Raw genomic sequence first — 24,139 nt, 5'->3', positions numbered from 1 at the left:
TCACAACATTAATGCATAATGTGATGAGCCACAAAGGAATACAATAAATCAAATCACTTACTTGCATATGTATTTAAGCAGATTGTAGTTCACCAGAGGTAGACCTTCTACTTGCCCTCTTAATTCCTTCATTCCCTGTATAAAAAAAAAATATATATATATATATATATTATATATATATATTAAAAAGGAAATATATGCATTTGTTTGAACCGACTTCTGTAATTCAATTTGAAATGATCTGGACTAATATACATAATTTAAATGACTTACTAAATCAAAATACATTTGAACCTATCCAATTGCTTTTAAAACTCTTCCTAATTGACTTTAAATATTCATATTGCAATTTATTTTGTTATAACTATGCTATTCGTCTAGGCATGGGTCAATGGGTTTAACAATTGATGACTGTCTAGATTTAATGATGCGCTCCATCCCAGATCTGTTTTTATCATGGCTGATATGTCTTTTCCCTGCAGGCTCTCTCTGAGGAAAATGACTTTGTTAGAATAATGTGATGAGTCATATGCCATTCTCTCAGCCTGCTGGTGGGAACCAAACTCAAACAGAAATGTGAAATAGCACGAGGAATGGCACCAAAGAGGTCAACAATACCTTGAGTCTACAGTAGACGCATTATGAAAAAGAGAACATCCTTTACTTATATTCATTCTGTTAAACCAAGTGTTGTAAAACACTAAATGACAAACAACTGCAGGATCAGTGCTAAACTCCCTTAGTTTAGGCCTAATTTGCCTCATTTTAATTTACCTAAGTTGATTGAATAGTATAACAAGTAAGCAAGACAAACAAAAAAATCCCTATTTACACAGTAAGAAGTGAGATTTACATGTGAACAAAAACACGTGTCCAAAATGTGGCTAAATGAAATTCATAACACAATGCATACACACATTGTATTCTTAATGTTTCCAACAATTTAATGTACACTTGCTGAGAAAGTTAAAGTTAAACTGTCAGTAGTTTTCTTTTTTTGCAAGAAATTAAAACTTTTATTTAGCAAGGATACATTAAACCGATCAAAAGTGAAAATATTACAAAAGATTATTTTAACTAGGCCTAAATTATGTTCATTTGACTTTTCTTATTTTCTTCATCAAAGAATCCTGAAAAACGGTTTGCGCAAAAATATTAAGCAGCACAACTGTATTCATGATAATAATAAAAAAATATTCTTGAGCAGCAAATATTGGCATATTAGAATGATTTCTAAAGGATCATGTGACACTGAAGACTGGAGTAATGATGCTGACAATTCAGCTTTGCCATCACAGGAATAAATTACATGAATTATTTTAAAATGTAATAACATCTCACAAAATAACAGTTTTCACTATTTTTGATCAAATAAATGCAACCTGAGTGATCAAGAGACTTCTTTCAACAATATTAAAAAAATACGTATACGTATATAGTATCTGGCAACCTGCATCATTAAAGGGATAGTTCACTTTGAAATTAATTTTGAAATTAATAATCAGACTGGTGCATAGATATATACACACTAGATGTCGCCTTGTCTACGGCAGTTCATTGGAACGAATGTCTTTAGGGCGACATCTAGTGTATATATCTATGCACCAGTCTGCGTACACGTCAGATCAGATCACTCGGACATGTCTGCGTATAAGAGGTAAAAACGATATAAATACTGTTCGTTTTCTCACACAAACCGCTCGTTTCGTGTCTTAGGCCATCAATGTGTACTTACGATGGGGAATTGTTTAATTTGGACGACGGGGAATTGTTTTAATTTGTACTCTGTGCATGCTCTTTGAGACAGTGACCATAGACCTGCATTATATGACTGACAGACAAGAACGGTTTGACCTAAAAATATAAAAATTGAAACTACTGCGGAAAAAAAGACACCTACATCTTGGATTCCCTTGAGGTAAGCTAAAACATACCAAAAATTAATTTCAAAGTGAACTTTCCCTTTAATGACACTCATTAATCAAACTTTTGAGTACTGAGGTATGTTACCGTTTGCAATGTGATGGTCAACCATTCATGCCTTAATTTTTTTATTAAATGTGTTATGAGGCGACTCACTTCATCCTGGTCTTTGCTGAGGAGTTTGGTGCAGGCCAGAAACTCTTCATATTTACAGAACGGGATGACCGGCTCAGGCAGCTCTCTCAAGTACAACTTCAACAAGGATGCCACGGTGTGAACGTCTGTGTTACTGCAGAGAAAGGTGGAAAGTGTAGACATATTAATGTTAAAGTGACCAATGAAAAGCTAGAAGCATCCAGTGTTTTAAACATTAAAGAAGAGATAAAGCATGTAAAACAGTGTAGGACACTTTAAGGGTGTGTTCACACTTCGATTAAAACAAACTTTGGTGCAATTGCTCTAATAGTATGGTTCATCCAGACCCATGAAAATGTGGGTCTCGGTTCGCTTACAAAAGTTGTTTTGTTTTGTATCTTTAGGTTCGGTGTTAAAAATGACAGTGTGAATGCCAAGCAAACCCGGACTAAATGTATCATTTTCTTATTTTGGCCCGGACCAAAAGAACCAAGAGAACTGAACTGTGTGTGAACACACCCTGTAGAGAGATTGTGGGCCATGTGGACATCCCTGTGTCGGTATCCCAGTGTATCTAATGATGAGTAACAGGAAGCTGGTACTAAATCAAAGCAAGTACTAGCCCGTCACTGATCAGCCCTATAACTGCCCCGTAGAGGACCTGGGCTTGTGGTGACGCCGTAACATGCTGGATTTATTGTCACTTCCTGGGTGGGCTGTACAGGAATAGCTGGCACATGTATAATGTAACCGCCAAATGTATTTTCTGAGCAATGACCCTTTATAATTATCACCTTCGCTTCAGACACCAACAAGATCTAAATACGAACGGTGTTAAATATGCAGTGTGCTTTTCCTGGTGTCTCTTCCTGTGTGGAGCTCTGACAGCCATCGCTAAAATCACAGACTGTAAATCAACTGGAAAACAGCTGCTGGTGTTATCTGCAGCGTCTGGTATCATGGAAGTACAGAGAAAGCTCTTCCCGAAAGAGAAAATGTCCACGTCTACATTTTAATGTAATGTAATGAGGAGACATTCCATTAAAATGGACAAAATACTGCACTTTCAAGTCTAATACTGGATAAACATCTATACTAAATGGAAAATAGGTAATTTGGGGAACGTCATATAAAGGGAGAAAAAGACTACATAAAAACCTGGTGTTGTTAAAAAGGAAGATTTTGTCTTGCTAATTCATAAATGCAAATGTGTGGATAAATATTCCAGATTTAGGTTCTGCTTAATTGTAATGGCAGACATCTGAGAAGAAAGCAAATCAATTTGATCAAGCAAAAAGCAAAAAGATGGCACACTAATGGGTTTTATTATGAAGTGAAAGTATGTTGAACAAGCTTCATGGGTTCTAAACAGAGCTGTCAACTGCGTCTTTTCACTTTGATTTGTCACTGGAGCCAGAGTAAACTAAAATCTTTCGTAATGCATTTAATTAGGACTCAGTTCAGGCATTATTTAAATGCTATGGTATTTGAAAAGAGCAAGATGTTGCAGGTCACCGTGTACAGTATGCATTTAGCAGATATGCTTATCCAAAGCATATCTGAATGTTCAACTGCATTCAAGTTGAACACCACTGTACAAAAGTTTGGGGTTGGTAAGATTTAAAAAAAAAAATTGTTATGGTTTTGAAAGCTGAATTTTCTGACTTCAGTGTCATACACTCTTAAAAATAAAGGTTCTTTATTTGCATCTGGGGTTCCATGAAGAACCTTTGATATCCATGGAACCTTTCAATTCCACAAAAGGTTCTTTATAGTGGAAAATGTTTCATTAGATTATTAAAATGTTCTTCACACTAAGGAACAAAATTGTTATTTTATGAATAGTTCACTTAAAGGTTCTTTGGGGAACCAAATTTTTTTCTTCTATGGCATTGCTGCAAAAAACCCTTTTGGGAACCTTTATTTTGCACAAAAAGTTCTTCATAGTGGAAAAAGATTCTTTAGACTTTCAAAATGATCTTCATACTAAGTAAAATAAGTCCAAGTCTTTTAAGAACTGATCACAGAAAGGTTATTTGGGGGACCAAAAATGGTTCTTTATGGCATCGCTGTGAAAACCACCTTTTGAAATAATTCATACAGAGACTGTATTTAGAGCAAGTACCAGTCGAAAGACGGCTTCTCTCCACAGTCGAAAGCATCCTGAAGCTCTTTGACGAGGTTGGCTTGTCCAGGCAAACGGAAGAGCCCTTCCTCTCGTAGACCCCAGCAGCGGATGAAGTCCACGCACTGCTCCACCAGCATGGGAGCCATTTTGTTGCCATAACGTCGTTCATATCGAACTGTCTCTTCCAACTTCTGACCAAAGATTCCTGAAACACAAGCCAACATAAAGGAAAATTCAGAAACACAAGCTAACATATAGGAAAATTCTGCTGATTTTACACAATAACCTTGACACACCCCTGCTGATTTTTTTTTCTTTGTTAATACATATACTATATATATATATATATATAAACAACTTTATATAGATTCAATAATCAAATTATTTACATATGCCCATTAATCAAATGATTCTCATAAATCACTATTTAGACATCAAAATGCGCATTATTAAAAAACGTTGCAAAGTTTCAGTTAAAATTAATTTATGCTCTGCATTTTTTTTTTATTTTTTTTTTTTATCTTTATTTATTTTTCCTTAATCATGCTTTGAATTTACAGGCCTAAATTAAATGTGAATATTTTCAGTTAGTGTGCTATTGTAATATTATTATGGAAAATAAGTCTTGGGCTATTTGACAGATCTTTTAGAGCGCTAAAAATGAGTTTTAGCTCAAGTGGAAATATAGATTGATCCCTGTTCTCCTGTATCAGAGAAAAAAAAGCCCCATAACAGTGAGGAGAGAGCAGCTAAAGAAGCCTGATTTAAGCTATTCTTTAATGTCATGCCCTCTGAGAAGAAAATCGCACACTTCCTCTCCTGTCCTGTTCTTTTGTCTGCATCAGTCAGGCTGAAAACAAGCGTGAATCACATGTGGCATGCATATGAGCGGGATTAGGCCAGACTTCCTGGAAGCTTTGGATCGGTGGCGCTTTCCGGGTCTCTGGACTCAGACGAGGGTACAAGATGGTACAAATTCAACTAAACCTAGAAGACAGGAAGGGATTTACTGCCCTTTCCTGACTGAGCTGATGGAGAGAAAAAAAGAGGTAACAATGTTTCACATTTTCTTTGCTTTTTCACATTGAAAAGAATGCCTGACTCACCATGTTTGAAGCTGACGCAACTTTTAATTTTACGGAAGACACTTCTGTGCATGAAACTATAGTAAAATAAAGGATGCAAGAAAGTGCATCCGAACTGTCTTCCCCCGAGCATCTTCAACATTAAGTCGGATGTGGCCGGCAGTCACACTATATCCGTACAAAAACACAATGGCACAAGAATATCATCCAAAACGTTAAGTCCCGGCTAGTACTTTTAGAGTCTCCTTCAACCAAATTCTTGGGGAAAAGCTTTGGGAACATTGTAACTCTGAGAATATCCACACTTGGACCGCAACTGGAACTCAAAATGCTGACAGAAAAAGGACTTGCTTTGTATAGTTCCTTTTACTACATAGATCCTTTCTGGATGAATAAACACAGAAATTTCCAACGATGCATCTCTGGACCAGCAATGTCTGTTATTACGGTGACCACACAGGTGTGAGATAGTGATCTGCCTAAAACACAGTAGGAACTAAAGTAAATAAACTGAATGTAGACATTCACTTGGCTTCAACTCTTAATGATTTATGCAGAAGCTCTTGCACGAGTTTCTAGTTTCCCATGAAAAGAGTTTGATGAATCAGACTTGTGCTTCCAGCCAAAGGTAATCTCCTGATGGATTTCCTCTCCCTTCGGTGAGTTCTCCTGGCTTTCACCTTGGTTTCTCATGACTGGATCTCCTGTAAGCACTCTGTTTGTGAATCCTCGGCTCAGCGCTTTAATATCACATTTGGGTTAAGTTGTCTTTTGTCATGTTGACTTTGACTTCACAATAGCAGTAGGCAATTATCAGCACTGTACAAACACACACACTCAACTTCATGCCATCTTCAAGCTGTCCAGGGCTTTTCTGCTGACCTCATGTATCCGCACACAAGGCTCTTTGTGCTGCTCTGCGACTCTTATCCTACAGAAGATCAAATATGAGCAGCTGGCAGACCGGCTCTCCCTGCAAACTATCTTCTCCTCTCATTACGCTCTTGCACCTTTTAGGTCTTCATGTCTCATCTCATACCTTTGAGGATGTCTCTTCTTTTTTTTTGATGGTCTTTTCTCATCTCTTTTTATCCCTCGTTACGGTTTCACACCCTTTGAGCTCTTCTCTTGCAGTTTCTTTGGTCTCCCCTCCACTCCTCTCATCCCCTCTCTTCGTCTCATCTTGTCTCCTTTTCGTCCACAGATTGGTCAGATTGCCCTAAAGCCATTCCTTGTATTTTAACGGTTCCCTTCTCCTGTATGTCTGGAAGTAGAGTGCTTTCCCTCCTTTAAGGAGGTTTGGATTCAAAGGGGAGGAGACGAACCGCTCCATCCATCCAAAGCTCAGACCTGACCTGTACTCGAGTAAGACAGGGCCAAAACAACCCCCCTCCACTCCACCCCTTATAGGTTAGTGTTTAAAAAAAAAAAGTTGCTAAGCTCTTAGCTGTGTAATCGTCTGTTGTGGCTGTTCCCAGCCTTCTGCCCTCATTCCTGCTGTTCACACCGCCGTGTTTTTTGGTAGACGTTTGAACAACGGTGCTCCGCACAAAGCTCCACAATGGCTGTGGGCAAATCACTCTCAGCCTAGAAGGTCTTCCAGTTCATTGGCGGAAAAGATTAAACACAGACAGATTGTTTCTTTGATCTTCCTGAATGAAGAATAAAAACATTCTCTGTCTAAGCCTTTGGGGCAGGATTAACATCTCAAACACTATAACGGGTACAGTAAAATGAGCATTTAAATGAGCTCTAGATGTTTTTAATTGAACAAATTCATCTTTAATGCAAAATGATAGGAGGAGCTCATGAGAAAATAATGACTTTCCTTTTCATTTTATTTTAACTTTTAGTATTCCTATGTGCTTTTGCCTTTTGTTATAAGGTTATTTTAATATTCATACATACTGTAGCTTCTTCACATTCTAATATTTGTAATATTTTATTTCAGCTTTATTAGTTTAAGTTCTAACCAGTCGCAACATTTACCAATAATGTTTTCTATTTTTATCACATCATGCTGGGTAGCTCCGCCCACAACAAAATCTCATCGTCTTAAAGTTCTGATTTACAAACCTTACTACAAAATTAAAGTCCCCCTGTGTTGAAAATCAAGTTTTTAATATTGTGTATATGTCTATGTGGTGTTTTTAATATGCTTTCACCATCAACACCATTGTCAACACCATTGCTGAGTATTTTCTCCTTAAAACTGCAGTGTACCTAAGAAGTGTACAAAAACGCGGTTTGAAATCGCTGGTGTTTCTGACGTCACAAACTACCTTGTTGTAACCAATCACGTCAGCGAGTGGATCTCTGAGCTGGTGTGAGTGAGTGGAAGCAGGGCTAATTTGCATATTCATAGAACCACGTATACTAAATGAGGCAAGGGTGTAGTGTTACATTCAAGCTATTTTAAATCATGAAGAATTTTTAAATATGTCATTTTGGTGATCAACGATTAGTTTTAAAGGGATACATTATTGACTACAGGGGGACTTTAACCTTTATTATGAAATGACACTTGACACTGGATGTTCTGTTAAGGTGATAGTTTGGCATTTTTGTAATTTATACATCTTGCATTATGGGTCTAATAGGTCACAAGTAGGTTAGCAAAGTTCCTTGTTTAGTCAAAGTAAACTTTTAACTAATATGTGATCTCTTTTGAATCCCACTGGAAGTGTCATCCTCAGAGAATCAATACTCCATTAACTACAAATACACTTAAATGTCACTTCTGAAAGCCGATAAAGTCTTTGACAGAATGGTAATCACACTGCAAAAGCCAAATAACATTTAACAAGTCAAAATCTAATTACATCTGATAATGATTATAAACAACGACTGCGATCTAATGAATTATCAACTTGTTGCAGCTGCACACACATGCTCAAATCAAATCTGAGACGGAGATGTCAAAGGTCAAGGAGAGGAGACTAGAACACACGCACTGCAACTGGGTGGTCGTGAAACCCCACAGAACCCCTACAGTGGGATATTTCTACACTGTTTGACTCAGCTACCTTTGACCTATCAGGTAAATCAACTGACTTTGGGAGGGAATGTCACTTTCACAACTACAAATGTAAACACTAAATGCATTCCTAGGGAATCTTAATTATTTTGGCTATGAGATTTGAATGGCTCTGTACACAGAAATGCCACCAAAATCGTAACAAAGTCTCCATTTGTCAAAGTCCAGTGAACCAATTGAGTTCACATAGAAATATAGATTAAAACAAACTGGGAGATTAAAGAGATTACAAAACGGTCACAAAAACACAAAAGCACTGTGCTGGCCCCAGGTATTACAAATAACTGAACTTTTGAGTAATTAAACAAATGATGTATGAAACACTGTTTTTTTTTTTTATACGAAAAATGTAGGACATTGTGTAGGACAAGTTGTAAAATCCACAACATGCCTCTCCAAGTTCAATGCTTTCAGTATGCAGTCTGTCTGGTCAGTCTGGCTTGGTACCCTCAACCCTGAGGCCGGGTCACATTTCTGCCCACACAGAGTGGGATCATTCAGACGTATGAGCCATTCTTGCAGGCTGGTGAACAAACCTTTTAAGCCGAAATTGGAAAGTGGGCAGTCTAATGATGTTGGGGCTGTATGTGAGATTGAAAAAAATAGCACACATTTAAACACACCCACACAGCAACGAACAAGATCACTCGTTACCACGCTCATAGAGAGACATGGATAACCCAACAGCAATTACACCACTCACATGGAGAGTCAATTAAACTGACAAGTGACAACTATCTCAAAGGCCTAATGGCATTTTTTTGTATAAATCAAATCTATATTGAGTCTTTAAATATATGCAACCTGTTCCAACTTTGACCCAGAGATACAACTTGAGTAAAAACTACAGAAAATCATTAAGCTTCTAATGATATAATTGTTTCTAGTCCAAACCATTGCTAAAACGTAATAATTAGAATTAAGATAGAATAAAAGTCTAAATGAATGAGGACATTTTAATTTAGATTCTTTAAAACACTGCTACATTTATGTATTAAAGCAAAAAATAATTTTTTTTTATATTTGTTTTGCATTACAATATTGAAAGTTGTCATGAAAATAGCAAAAAATGCAATGCAAAAATCCAAATGGATGTAAGGACTTAATTTTATCTAACGCAAAACTTGTAAACAAATAAATGAGTAAGTCATTGATTCATTCACTCAACTGATTTGTTCATAACGCTGATTCAATCTACTGCATGTTGCTCAATGGATGATTCTACTGGGGCTTTATTTGCATATTTTAGACCTTATATTATATTAGGCCTTTTTATTTTTAGCCCTTTTATTATACCATGCCTTAGTTCAATTAGACCATTTAAGTAGCTTTTATAAACATGCCTTAGAAAAAAACACTACTGGTGTGAATCTTGAGACAAAACAATGGCACTGACATCTTTTAAGATATATCAGTGCAAGTTGCTTTCAGTTAAAACAGCTCAAACATGCATTTTAGTCTGGGACTAGACTTAAGCCTTGTCTGTGAAACCAGGGGATACAGTAGTATAATATATAGCAAAGCTAAGCTGTGTAAGTAAAGCAAAGTTAAACTGTGACCAACCTGTTTATAACCATTAGCCAACGCTAATTTATTCTGACAAACTGGTTGCAGAAGCTCACCTCCTCCAAACGGAGCCCATATCACCCTGCGGATGGTCTTCACCCAATCCTCCATGTCATTCTGTGTGCTGGCCATAAGAAGGTACGTCTCATGGTTGGATGTCATTCGCTCCCTGTCGCCCCCTAAAGAGAGAAAATTGAAATAATGGTCAGATGTTTGTTGATTTAAGATGTTACAATTTTTTGCCCATTTAAAAATAAAATACAATTTGACATGAAATTTTTAAATATAGCAAAAATCATTCATATACAGTTTCAATTGCAAGAGCCAGATAAATCTCATTCGCTTCCTTTACATTCAGCCCCCAAAACTTTCCTTTCAACAAACCACGACAACAACCAATTAGGTCTCCGTCATGAAAGATGACATGAACATGCCTTTGTGTACTAAACCTCACTGACATTTCTGTGATCTGTCCTTTACCCCTGACTCAAAGCCATTATTTACAAATGTACAGGTGTGTTGACATCTGTGAAAGGGAGCTGAGCCTGAGACTTTTGACCATGGGGTTGTCTCGGTTGATGTGAGGTGATGTCACATGTTTAGTCTGCTGGGGAATGAAGTGTCTGTCTTGTTTTTGAGAACAGCATGCATGGGCCGTTTGAGGAATTAAAATGACAACTTTGATAGAAAAAGTGTTAAAAATAAAGACTTTTTACTTTAGGTTAAAACTGCTACATTTCTATATTTCAGCAGGACTTAATTTAACAAAGCATCACTTTTTTCTCCATTCTGCCAGCTGATGGAGTTTTGGTTCTTTGCCACTGTCGCCTTTGTTGCCATTGGCTTGGCTTGCTAAGTTGGGGACATCAAATGTAACATTTAATTTAATATTCAACAATAATATTGATCTGCATGCATTGACACTATTATTATGAGAACTGAACAGAGCTGGACAATGACATCACGGTTTTCTCCAGAGCGACTAAATTAAGAACTTTTTTACAACCAAAATGAAAACCATCACTGAACTAACTTACAGTAAGCTGGACTGTGACGCTATTTTGGAAACAAACTTTTTTGCATTATTTTCCTGTTATCTCTGTAAAGCTGCTTTGAAACAATCTGAATTGTAAAAAGCGCTATAAAATGTGACTTGACTTGAATCAATTTTAGATGATAGATAGATAGATAGATAGATAGATAGATAGATAGATAAGATAAATAAGACAGATAAGATAGATTCACAGAAAGAAAAAGCAAGAGAAAATCTGATCAAGATTCACAGAAAGAAAAAGCAAGAGAAAATCTGATCAATACCGGATCCATCTTGTTTTGTCCCTCATCCATATGGAGAGAGATGATTACCAGTCTTTAAAAGCATGTCTGACATGTCCGATCCGTGTGCTGAGGGAGATTTTTAAGAGTTAATGGAGATATGATTTGAGTGAAAGACTAAATTATTCATTGTATACATTTGTGTAGTTCTCCGGGGAGTCGCCGCTGTCTTGATTATCGATTTTCATCTGCAACAAGATCAGTTTGGCGACCATTAAAAATGTATTTATAGACTGTCGAGAAGCAAAGCAGATGGAAATCACAGAAGGAACAATGACAGCGGTGATTCCATTGACTTCTGCACAGCACCCCTGGAAACGGAGCGATTGATTCTTCGGAAATAGCTTTCGTGCTACAACCGAGAGTGTTGTGGCCTATTTTTGTCAGATTTGTTTTTGCTTGTCATATTTGCGTTAGTTTTATTTATGTAAAACGACTGCCTTAATTCATTTGGGTAACCAAACAGGGGGCTAAACTTACAAACTCTGCCTATTTTATCTTTATCTTAAAGATTTACCTAAGTGACATGGCAATGGAGTATTTGACCAAAAAACATTTAAGCAAACGGTTTTCAGAAGAAACAAGCATGGTCAGACCATTTTATAGTTTAGTCAAATTTTATTGCACCAAAATTGCCACATTACTTTTTCATGGCAATTTTGCAACATTTTGGACCTTTTGCCACTACCTTTAAAAACTTGTAAATGACTTTCATTATGACATAGTAGTTTTACCTACCATGTCACCTATTAAGATACATTTTTGTTTACTAAAACAACACAAAACCATTCAAAGAAAAATCTTAAAAGTCAGCACAACCCATCTCATTTACATTACGTAAACTTGCTCTGGTGTTTCGGCATCCACACCTGTTTTACAAATGGAAATGAAGGAGACAAAAGCTGGAATGCTGAGCAGCAGCCCACCGCCTGAGGCCGCAGATGAATGGAGAGTAAGATAACGGCAACCTAAGCCAAGACTAAAGTGTCATGGCATATGCACCGACCCGCTCACATAGGAATGCATGCGCGCAACAAAGGGCAGACTCGACAGGGGTCCGGCTAGAACACAGTTTACACACCATCTGCTGCGGTCTCATCTTCCTACCACTTGAGCACATATAGCACATGCACACTCACACAAGAGGCTTGAACAGACCGTCTGAGGACCAAGAGGAGGCTAAATGAATCGTAGATGAGTATATCTAGCAGTAAACAAGGCCTCTTCCTCAATTAACACGACACCTGTTTCATCCAAGAGAGAAAGAATGGACAGAAGTGCTAGCCAGCTGATTCCTCTCAGCTGCAATGCATGGCTGCTTTATCACTGAGGCCAAAGATCTAGAAATGGAAGGACAGACACTGGTGAGCAGTCACTGCTACAGAAAGAGATCTGAATTTACATTTCCCACTTTACATTTGGTTCATTAAAACCATTGGACATTTAAAAATAGGTCAATTTCTCCAATTCAATGGTTAGAGAATAGAGAGGGCATGATTATAAACGCAAGACCTGAATTTTAGCTCCAATTGGTATCACAGTTTAAAATACATACACTACCATTAAACATTTTTGGGCAAGATTTTTTTTTATGTTTTTGAAGGAAGTCTGTTATGCTCATCAAGGCCTTTGAAGTAGGTTAATATTACAAATTAAAATAACTGTTTTCTATTTGAATATATTTTGCATCACACTTATTCCGATGCAAAGCTGAATTTTCAGCATCATCAGTGTCACATGATCCTTCAGAAATGATTCTGATATGCTCATTTGGTAAACAAGAAACATTTCTTACTCTTATCAATGTTTTCCAGGATTCTTTGATGTTCAGAAAGTTCAAAATAACAGAATGTATTTGAAATAGAAGACATTATACATTTAATGCATTCTTTCTCAATAATAGTATTAGGCCTAAATTATTTAAAACAACAAATCTTACTGAGTACTTGTGTACAGTATAGTGTAGTTTTATTATAGTTTGTAGACTTATATTACACCATAAAGCTAGTCTGAACTATTTTTTACAGTGCTTTTGTTGATATTTTTGGAATTCATCCCCATTCACTTTCACTGCATGGATTAAAATGGATTTAATTGGACAATGAAAAAAATGGTACAGGTACAATGAGCAGTACAGCCAAAAAAAACAAAAAACAAACAAAAAACAACAAGGGATTGGGAAGGGCTGGAAGCCATTCAAAAACTAAGACTCTCTAATCTAGACCAGCGTCTTAAATGGAACCAATGTACCAAACAATGGCATGAAAACAAATACCACCAGCCTAACTATACTACATTTCCTTATAACAAACATCAACACTGCTTCAACTACCCCATGATTCTTTCTTCAACCATTTTACCCAGCTCTAATCAGCCCTTCAGTTCACCCCAGAGACCCATGACCCCACACTTACTACCTACAGATACTCTAATAGATTACCTTCCTCTCCAAATGAACTCAACGATCTATGACCCATACGTTCTCTCCCCTCCCCTCCATCACCTGGCTGTACATTAACCTTAATGTGCCTCTTTAACTAGACTTTTCCCAGGAGTATAGATCCATAGAGGCGACCCATAAAAGCTGTTCTAGGATCAGCACCCCTTTGTAAACAGTAGCTTTAAAGATCTGAGATCGCCGTCCATCTTTCGGCTCCTCTCTACTTCGCAGCGGGTGAGTGACAAGTTCTCAAGGGTTCATAATGAACCAGCTTTTCACAAGCCCGCTGCCATTGATCCCGGTGCCAGTTCACACACTCAGGAGGCTAACGAGAGCCCTTTGTGCCCGCTGAGCATTCAACAATCACCCATCTTCATGACCAGGGCACGGCTGAGCCAGTTAGCAAACCATAATGTGCCAAGCACGATGTCACCGCTGACAGATCTACTCCAGCGATCTTCAATAAATAAGGCTAATATGCAAATGGGAGAGCTAATTACATTTAAAATAACATCATTATGCCTCTGAAATGCATCATTGCATACTTTTTGGTGTGCTTGTTTTTCCAGACGCATTGCTTACACATCGAAAAGCACTTATGCAATTGAGAAATTAATTATAGAATGAGTTAGGCTATACTTGCAAAGCACATCATTTTGAGGATATAGTCTAAGTTCTTTTTGGATATATAATGCCACCAACTAATATGCAAATGCCAAGGTTATGATGTTTATTGGCACCATTAACTGGGAATTCATACAAGGACATAACACTTGAGTAAACATACACCACATAAAGCAATATATTTTTATATAGAGAGCTATTTGACAGTGTGTTTAAGTACTAGAGAGAAGGTTTACATAGTGTAATGTATAGGCATGGACCATCAGTGCATGATGTGTGTGTGTGTGCGTGTGTGTGTGTGTAATAAACAACATAATAATGATCTGTAGACACACATTCCTCTTGTGCTCTGTATGTTTATCTGCATACGCTGCTCCTATGGAATTCTCACATATGAAACAATCCATCACATGCGCAAACCCTTAAACATCCCAGAAAGACAAACAAAAATGCTTCAGTTTTAACATCTGTCAAGATAATGTCATAATACATCTAGAGACATAACAGCGCCCTTATAATCTAAAGTCTCAGGATGCATTCTTGCATTGCATATGTGATTACTTTTAATGGTTGATGTATGTATATATGAATCAGACGAGCAGACAAGTGTTGCATTTTTAAGATAGTTTCACATTTTAACCCTCTATTGCACAGTGGATGCAATGAGTACTCACTATTAATGACCATTTCATTATTTAGATCATTAGTTTGCTCAATATTTCAGTTATTAACTGTATATGTCAATGCATCATGTTAATATACAAGCCTATCTGAGCTAATAAAATCAGTTTCTTATTGTAAATTGAGCTTATAACAACACATGTGGAAAGCCAAACTTCAAGTTCACCAAATTGGTGCTTCCAGCAACTGTGGTCAATAATACTCTAAAAATAGAGCACAGTGTTACCCACAAAAACACCATCACCACATGACACTACTTTACTACAGTAAATATGAACTAAATAACACAAGTGTCATATAACTTAACATAGGCTAATGCAAAATTCCAATATACAAACTAATAACAAAAAGGAACTAACTTTTTCATTAAAACCTAAACAAATGTAATTATTGGAATGTCATTTTCGTCATAAATAATGAGGCGATTCATACATTTCACAGTAAAATAGTGTTAAACTGATATACACATATGACTTCTTTTATTTTAGAAATGAAGTCAAATCCATTCGTAATGCATGCAACATGCGGTAAGAGTGTTAAAAATAGTTCCAACTTTTAAAACGCGTCTCGAGAGGCTTGCGTTACGTCTATTTTTTAAACGCAAGAACAAACACGTTCTATCAGATTCCACCCTTGTGTATATCTAACATGCAAATGCCCAGAGTTGCGATTTCAGTACATAAATCCAGTCTTGTTTACACTCTCTGTAAAATCACACACGCAACATTTACAGAGTCCAGGATTTTGCGCGCTTCAAAATGAAACCACCACACAAGCCAACACTATAAAATAACGCCTCAGTATGCATACTAACCCTTAGGCTTCCAGGTGCGGGTAGTTGTTACATACGTATGGACTCAAAGCACTGCATAAATAAATCCCATTTATGTTCCAAACGGCCGCGCGCACTGCTCCACACACCAGCACCTCGCGCACCGGCAGCAGCGCGAGACACAATAGGATTACCAGCGCTGTCAGTCCCTCCCCTCACGCGCTCGCTGCCACTACGCTGTTTGTTTGGCGTTTAGAGCCGCGTGACGTCATACAGACTGATATTTGAGTTGAGCTACTTGGTTTATATTTTGTTCATCATTTTCTTGATATCATAGTTTGCTTTCACATTTGTCATAGTTTGCTGAAAAGCTGATATGATGTTTAATGGCACATTCCCAATGTGATAACTTACCCCAATGTGTCCATTGTTTAGTCAGTGAATTGTTCACTTTTTTTTTTTTTACCTGAGAAATAATGGTGGAAATTTTCAATAGTTTTTTTATTACCATAATTTGAAGCCAAGCCTTTAAGGTATAAAGAAACTGACTTTAAAAAAAGAAATTCATTCATATTAATAGCTACATGATTTTATTATTATTACTGGGAAATGTTTTATTAATGCACTAAAATAATGAGGGAATAATAAAAGCTAACCACAACACTGTGGTTACCATAGTAATTTTTATAAGGCCAAAAAAGACCTATTGCACACTATAAATCAGTTAAATGGAGCATTCATTTCTTTTCATGATGCAAAACATATAAAACTGTCTAGTCTAGTCATCCTGACCTTCTGGCACGCACACACACACACCCAAGCATTATCTGTCCTGACGACTCCCTGTTCAGTCATCTATGCAGAATTCCCTGCATTTTTCCTGTTTCCCTGATTTAGAAACGCACACCCTCCTTCCTCAGGAAGTCCTGAACAACCGCTCCAGTGTTTCTGAACTTACTCATCTTTGCATTCACCATGAGTAAACCGATTAGCAATCTCTTTCCTCCTTGAACAGTGTGTACCATGTGTCCGTCCAGTAAGTCGGTTAGTAGCAGGTGACCCACAAACTCTTATTCATCTCATTAAAATAAATGAGATCTTCAGGATAGTGGTTTTATAGTACAGTAAATCTTCGAGCTAACATCCGTCACCCATGCTTGTGGGTTTAACAGCAACTGCGCTGACATAATCAACTGAAGGTCTTTATTCAGATGTCACTGGTGTTTAGGACGCAGCTGTCCGAGGCATTCGCAGGCTGCGCTGTGTGAACGGATTGTTATGCAAACATACTTTGACTCCTGAAGGAGTTTGACTTTGACTCTTTCTGTTTCTTTTACAGACATGAGTAACAGGAAGAAGTGACTTGCCTTCCTTTAATGCAACAAACCCAGTGACCTCCTTTTTCCTGCTGCTTCCTGTTTATTCCTCCATAACATCCAGGACGGACCAGTATTTTATGATGACTGCCAGAGTGCAAATAATTAACAAGAAAATAAACTCAAACTTATGAGTCAAAAGTGAGTAAAGAGATCTTAAAGTCACCATGAAATCAAAATGGACAATTGTTTGTTATGGAATTTTGCAATATTTCTTAAGTCATTATTTATTTATTTTTAAATTCATGAAATTCAAAATAACTTCCCATCCCTCTTGCAGCAACATCTATTCTCTTCTCTGATGACATGTTTACTGGCGCGAGGGCGGGGCAACCTGTCACTCACATGACATCACAGCAATAGAACACCACAACCCACAATCCAACCAATTCCCATTGGACAAAATCAAGCCCCGCCCTACATTTTGTTCTTCTTGTCCGAGAAGCCGTTTCACTCAGATATCCGTCACAGTAGGGAAGAAAAGATTATCGCAACTTCTGTTTCATGCCGACTTTAACTAGTCCACACATTCACAGCCAATCAGAACACATTTGATGTTTAATTTACTGCTATAAGATCAAGACTTTCAACCAATGGGATTTCACTGCGGACGGGACTACCTAGAGTAATGCTGCAAAGTTCAAAACTAAATTGACTTAGATTATCATGAAAGAGAAGTGATTTATTGCTTCCTGTTTGGAACATGGTGTTAGCCTCCTCTGATCTAATGAGCCGGTCATGAAACAAGTATTATATAACCCATTATATTGTGTAAGATAGCCACAATGGAAAGGAAATACATACAAACTAAAAGTGCTTTTCACACTATGCTTAACCCTTGCATTCACTACGTTTACATTGTTTTTCTATGTAAATATGAGCTAAATGCATGTCTTTAACAATTGAGCTCATCTTTTGCAGAGCCTTTCGCATGACACGGCATTGTAAGAATTGTGACTGTCAAGTTCAAATAAGTTAAACTTTGAGACCTTGCTTTTTTTTATTTTTTTATTACACTTTTCAACCCAGAAATGAGTTCTGGATGAATGGCCCCTTAATTGCCTTTTTAACACCACTTTAACTCTGGGTTAATCAATGTCTCACACTTGTATTTTTTCAATGCACATCAACATAAATGCAGACGAATCACAATCACAGAAAAGCATTTATCATTTATCTTTCATGTATCCCACCATGTTCACACTTTCTACATGACAAAAATTGATTGAGAGGGTTAACAGCCTATAACATCACTAACTCTATCAGCGATACTATGTCAATATTTAGCATTGTGATTTCACCAAGGCATGCTGGAATACAACAGTGAGTAATTCATTCTCCAAGTGTGCATGTGCAACATTTTTTAGGTGACTTACAAATAAATCATGATTTACCAATAACTTTTGTTATTCTAAAAGTAAAAAAAAAAAAAAAAAAGGGAAAAAGGGGAAAAACTGAAACCGCACATACACAAAAATCTTTTTAAAATAATTGTGTGAAGATGAAATAGCTTGAGTTGTCCATGTTTAGAGAGCGTCATCTTTTTGCTGAGAGTACTGAAAGGCTTTGAGGGAAAAGAAGTGTGGAAAGTCCTTATATGGAGATGGTTTTGGCGTGTCTTATGCGAGAACATTTTGAACACTCCAAAATCATCAGAACGAGATTCAGAACAAGTTCTTGTGCGTACGCAGATGTGTTGAGAAATTACAAGTACAAATTATCTGTTATATTATTAGTGAATGAGACCTATGAGTGGTTTACCACATAAATATGCAAATAAGAACTTTTAACTCTGAGTTAAAAGTTCTTATTTGCATGTTTACGATGTACGAGCCTTAACAATTTCAAGTATGAAAAACCCAAAACATTGATTTTTGGCCACAGAATATACTGTCAGAAATAGGGGTACAGTAGGAGTCCATTTCTGTCCCCCAAAGTACAATCTACACTAACGTACCCCATAGGGCTTATTATTGGACCTCAAGGTATACATATAAGTACCTTTTTGAGGGTCAAAAGGCATCAAAAGGTACATATATGTACCGTTTCTTTTAAAGGCTAAGGTACAATTTTGTACCCTTGAGGGTACAGCCCCAGTGACAAGCCATTGTACCCCTAAAGGTACAATTATGTACTTTCTTTTCTGAGAGTATAGGCCTATACACTCAGGGAAAAAGAGATTTCCTTTTCAAAAGATGCACCTTTGTACCTAAAGAGTGCATATTATATCCTCAAAGGTACATATTGGTACTACAAGTGCACATATTAGTACCTAAATGGTAAATAGTAGAACCTTTTTAAAGGGTACAATCCCAGTGACAGCTTTTGTACCATTCTGTTCTGGCTAAAATGAGCCCGAAAGCGACTGTTTCTCCCTAATTTTAAGATGCATTCAGTCATTATAGTTCTGCAGGGGGTTGCCTGATCGCTGTTTACTGTTGTCTGTTGTCAGGGAATCACCATGGTGTTGCACCTCTGTTGCCATGGCAAAGGAATGAGGTGGAATGTTTACAGTAATCTCCAGCTAGCATGTTCCATTAAACTAGCAAGCCGCAGTTCCATGACTCCTGCAAACAAAACATATTTCACCTTCTCTATTCTGTCCTTTCTTTCCAAGTCTCAGTAATACAGCCATGCTTACGAGCTCTCGGGGACGAACTCTGTCTCCTAGCGCTAATGTGGCATGAATGATTGATGTTGTTGCACGGAAAGCTGCACTCTGAGTCCAGTGACATACTGAATCAATTCTTGTAGCTGTCATACCGCTATCATATCGCTCTACTGCACATCGCAATAGATTATTCAGCGTTACGTCATTTAGATTACTGCTTCTGCAATTGCATATCGTGACTCTCGTAAAACAGTCTTGATAAAGAGTGTGGCATGAAGGATTAGACAAACTCACAAACAGTCTGTTGTGTTTGGGCCTAATAATCTTAACTTGGATTTACAACCCATGGCAAGGCTTACGCAGTAAACATGTCTCCATTAGTCCAAGTACATAAAGTAAAACAATTTCATTATGTCCAGAGTGTAGAATGTCTAATAATAACCACATTTAATTATGTAAATAAACCAGGTATTGATCTCAAAAGCATTCTCCTGCGATAGCTGACGAGACCGAATAATGTAGAGATTTGGACTCACGGTCATGATAAATATGAAACATAATTGATGAGAATTTGATGGATTGCCTGTCCAACAGCCCAAGCAGCTGTCAGAAGATATGTTTCCATTTAGAAACTAGATCTTCGAAAGTCATGGAATAAATCCAGCACTTGATTAACATGCAATCCATTTGACTCCGTGCATTTTATTACGGATGATCGAGAGACCAAGTTGAACAGTGGCGTAAACATAATCAGTTTACATAAACTTAATCATAGTTTTCGAATGAGGAAACTGCTTTCTAAAAATGCTGTCACACTAGACTTCCATTAATATGGTTATTTTAATATTTTACAATGATTAAAAATGTACATTATTTAAATAATTTATAATGTAATAATATTTAATATCAATATAAATAAATAACAACATTAATATGACATGATTATAATTAAATATAATATGTATTTTATGAATTAAATAAAATAAAATAATTTAATAATACAAAAACAATTTTTAACAAGTATTTATTAAAAACAAAAGCACTACAGTACATTACATCTTGCTGCCAAAGTTTGTTGTCCTAAATAATTGTGCATGCTCAATTCCAAATTAATTAATATTAATATGATTAAAAATGAAGAAGAAAAAGATCAATAAATTATTATAAATAATAATATATACAAATTCTATTATATTAAATGATTATTTAACAATACAAAAAAATGTTGGGTAGGTTACTCTAAAGAAGAAATTAATTACTAGCAACTAATTGCATCCTAAACAATGTAATTAGATTACTGTACTAATTACTTAACAAATAATTGCATTAAAAGCCCATATCAACCAGTTGAACAAAACAAGGATAGACAAAAAACTGCTCTTTTAATTCTTTCAAATAAATCATAAAAAATTGCATAAATTATTATTGAACTGAAGTATTTAAAGGGAGAAGGTTACATTAAAAACATACATTTAAACATTAGACGTTACATTTTGTAATTAATGCATTACATCCAACACTGTATATTTAATATTTATTAAACTTATTCGGCTGCCTATTCCCTGCAGGTTTAAAGTGAATGTGTGACTACAACTTAACACTTAATACTTTTTGAATTGACACTGTGACAGATGGGTAATTTACTTTTTTTCATAAAAGAAAAATGATTAGCCTGTAAATCCAAAGGCCTTATTCACTGCTGGCAATGTGAGTGAACCAATCTGAAGGTACGTATACAGATAAAGTGAATCACTGGCTAATCATAGTCCCTGCTCTCTACCAATCTGATAACCCAGGCCATTGTTTCCGTCGGTAAATCCAATCAAAGGCACTATGTCAATCTCACACTGTTGTCTGGGAAAACATAGTATGAGATAAACCAAGTACTAGAGGGGAAAGTGAAAGATAGCAGGGAAACTTCATGCTTGTCAGGAGATTTGACCAATAAACAGGAGTATATCTCCAAAGGTGGCCATTTTCAGCAATCCCAAGTAAATGGCGCTATTCTCTGTTGTCCATTCCTGAGACTGTGAGAAGTTGCTCCATGCCCCATTCCTAATCTACTGACCTTCATGACAAATAACATTTGTGATTTGGCTGAAGCCAATGGAATCTTCTATTGTGACATTCCTGAACTACAGAAATAAGAGTTGTTGGCAGATTCAAATGGAAGTAGTGTTGTCAAGAGTACCGAACTCGGTACCAAGTCGGTACTGAAATTTAAAAAAATGTGACAACACCAGCATTTCCCTCTTGCATTTTGAGCGCTGTTGAACGGATTCTTAAACACCTCTGATTGGCCATTGAATTCATGCGCTCAACATATGTCTCTGATTGGTCACTGCATTCAAGTGCTTAACATATATGTCTGTGATTGGCTACAATGATCAACGCTTCAAAAACATGTCGCCTTCACCGAGCGCTTACACAGATTCACATGGGAGCGTTGGAAAGCACAGGGGCCTGTCGGCGGATAGACGGCTGCATTCCAACACTCCCGTGTGTTCAACAGCGCTCAAAATGCTAGAGGGAAATGCTGGTATCGTCACATTTTTTAAATTTCAGTACCGTGGGCAACACTAAATTGAAGAGACGAAGGCATCTTTATTTTTAGCTTCTGCTAACTGCATAACACAGAGATTCATCAGTGGTGAAAAATATATCTAGTTCATTTATGAAACTCTAGAGGGCGCAGGCTGATAGGTCCTTTACATGCAATCCGCAAGCAATCACATCATTACCTCATGCACCCAATGAGATTGCTTACTCAACATTTAAATAGTCTGGTTCATTGTTTGCTGCAAGCTAGTCTTTGAAACCCTCCACCTCCCCCAGCTCCACCTGCCTTGATCTGCTATAGGATTTATGTATGTCTATTTATGCAGCAGCAGCATATCTTACATGCTAACAACAGTGTGTCTGTATCTATTAGCAGTAGCAAGTCCATACTTGTTCTGAAGCAGCCGTAGCATGGTAGATCTAGTCCTCCAAGACCAAATACATTAACATTGCCTTCAATAACACTATTGAGAGAGTTGTCATATGCAATATATGGGCAGCAACAGTTTGAATGCAATATTAAGAAAAAGAGATAATATATGTTTTATGTTAATATAGGATCAAAAGAAAAGGGGACTCTTCCTTGACAGTCCTCTTATTAAAGTCTTAAGTGTCTGTAACAGCTGCAGTCAGAGACACTGTCTGTTCAGACTTCCAGTCTCTGGGTCAGTGTCTGTGTTTGAGGTACCCTGAGATTTTAACAACTCAAAACTCACACCATCTGTCACTGATGGCACGGGGCGATGGGCAGACGGCTCTTCTGAACCGACTAGACAACCTGTCACGCCACAGGACTTTAAAAGTAAGCAGAGTGAACTGTCATGGGAATAACAAAACCAATGAGACCCGAGGCTTTAGACTCAGGATCTGTCACACAAATCTAGTAAATGCATCACACACACTCCTGGTGCAAATACTTCTCCAAGAAAAGAAGCAAGTGGAAAAATCTATCCAAGAAGGCAGAAAATGTTGATTATAAACATAATGTAATAACCTAAGATATATATAATGTTTTTTGTGCTGTATGTTTCTTCCTGTGCATGTGCCTCATCAAATATGAGCTTGGCTGCTCTTTAATGAGTGACCTGAGCTATAAGACGGCTCAAACCAGGTGGAACCAAACAAAAGGGTTATAGTGAGCAGCAATTACTGTCACATACCTTCTCCAGGAACGCCCCCTCACCCTTAAATGCTCCATTATGTGTGTTCCCATCATTGACTTCGCTAATCCCAAAGATCAACAGCCATTTTATTAACAAAACAGCCACATAAATAAGCCCATTGTTACAAGGGAATCGTTTTGTGGTCGTACCAACAATGCACAGATACAGATAATGATTTTTTCTTATGTTCCTCTCAAAACAGTGTTGTGAAACACCACAAATATTTGATTTAGATGCTCACTGTACACTAAGGAAGCACCAGGAGTTGGCAGGAAAAAGGACAATTGCAGTATAGCATTGTTTGCCCAGGATAGACATAACATAATTCATACATCCTGGTTGAGCTTGAACTCCTCTCAGCTACTGCGAGGACTGTTTTTAAAAGCCTTAAGGGAGCCACAAAGAAATATGCATGGGGATATAATGCAAATATTAATGGCTTTGTGTTATTTTAACAGGGACTTAAATGAGTTGCACAACACATGCTGTACAGAGATCATCTGAGGTACTCTGAGACAGCCGAGATCCATCAACACATCTGAGAATATCATGATGAAGAAACACAGAAACTAGGACTGTTTGGAGGAAAAAGTGAGAGTGGGAAGGAAAGCAGAGACAGTTTGTTGTTCATGAAATGGTTTAAACTCATAAATAATGTTCGACTCAGACAGACTCAAGGGCCCAAACCTGCTTATTTCTACAAA

General features: G+C 37.1%; 1 protein-coding gene across 3 annotated transcripts in view; it reads right to left on the bottom strand.

Moving 5' to 3' along the window:
- Positions 1-24,139, bottom strand: part of arhgap24 (Rho GTPase activating protein 24) — a 117,109-nt gene that overhangs the window by 4,579 nt on the left and 88,391 nt on the right. For 2 of the 3 annotated variants that reach the window (XM_082140603.1, XM_082140604.1), the window contains 4 exons: positions 9,931-10,053; positions 4,184-4,391; positions 2,080-2,212; positions 62-135 (listed from right to left, as the gene is read on the bottom strand). In XM_082140603.1, coding sequence (XP_081996729.1) covers positions 62-135; positions 2,080-2,212; positions 4,184-4,391; positions 9,931-10,053 — 538 coding nt within the window. Of the gene's footprint in view, positions 1-61; positions 136-2,079; positions 2,213-4,183; positions 4,392-9,930; positions 10,054-15,768; positions 19,131-24,139 lie in introns of those variants that run through there. The other variant, XM_082140605.1, reaches the window with a different exon arrangement.

Source organism: Leuciscus leuciscus (genome assembly GCF_965113295.1).
Source record: "Leuciscus leuciscus genome assembly, chromosome: 16".
NCBI classification, from domain to species: domain Eukaryota; kingdom Metazoa; phylum Chordata; class Actinopteri; order Cypriniformes; family Leuciscidae; genus Leuciscus; species Leuciscus leuciscus.
Note: the sequence above shows the minus strand (reverse complement) of the source record. Positions and strands in the feature narration are given on the sequence as shown.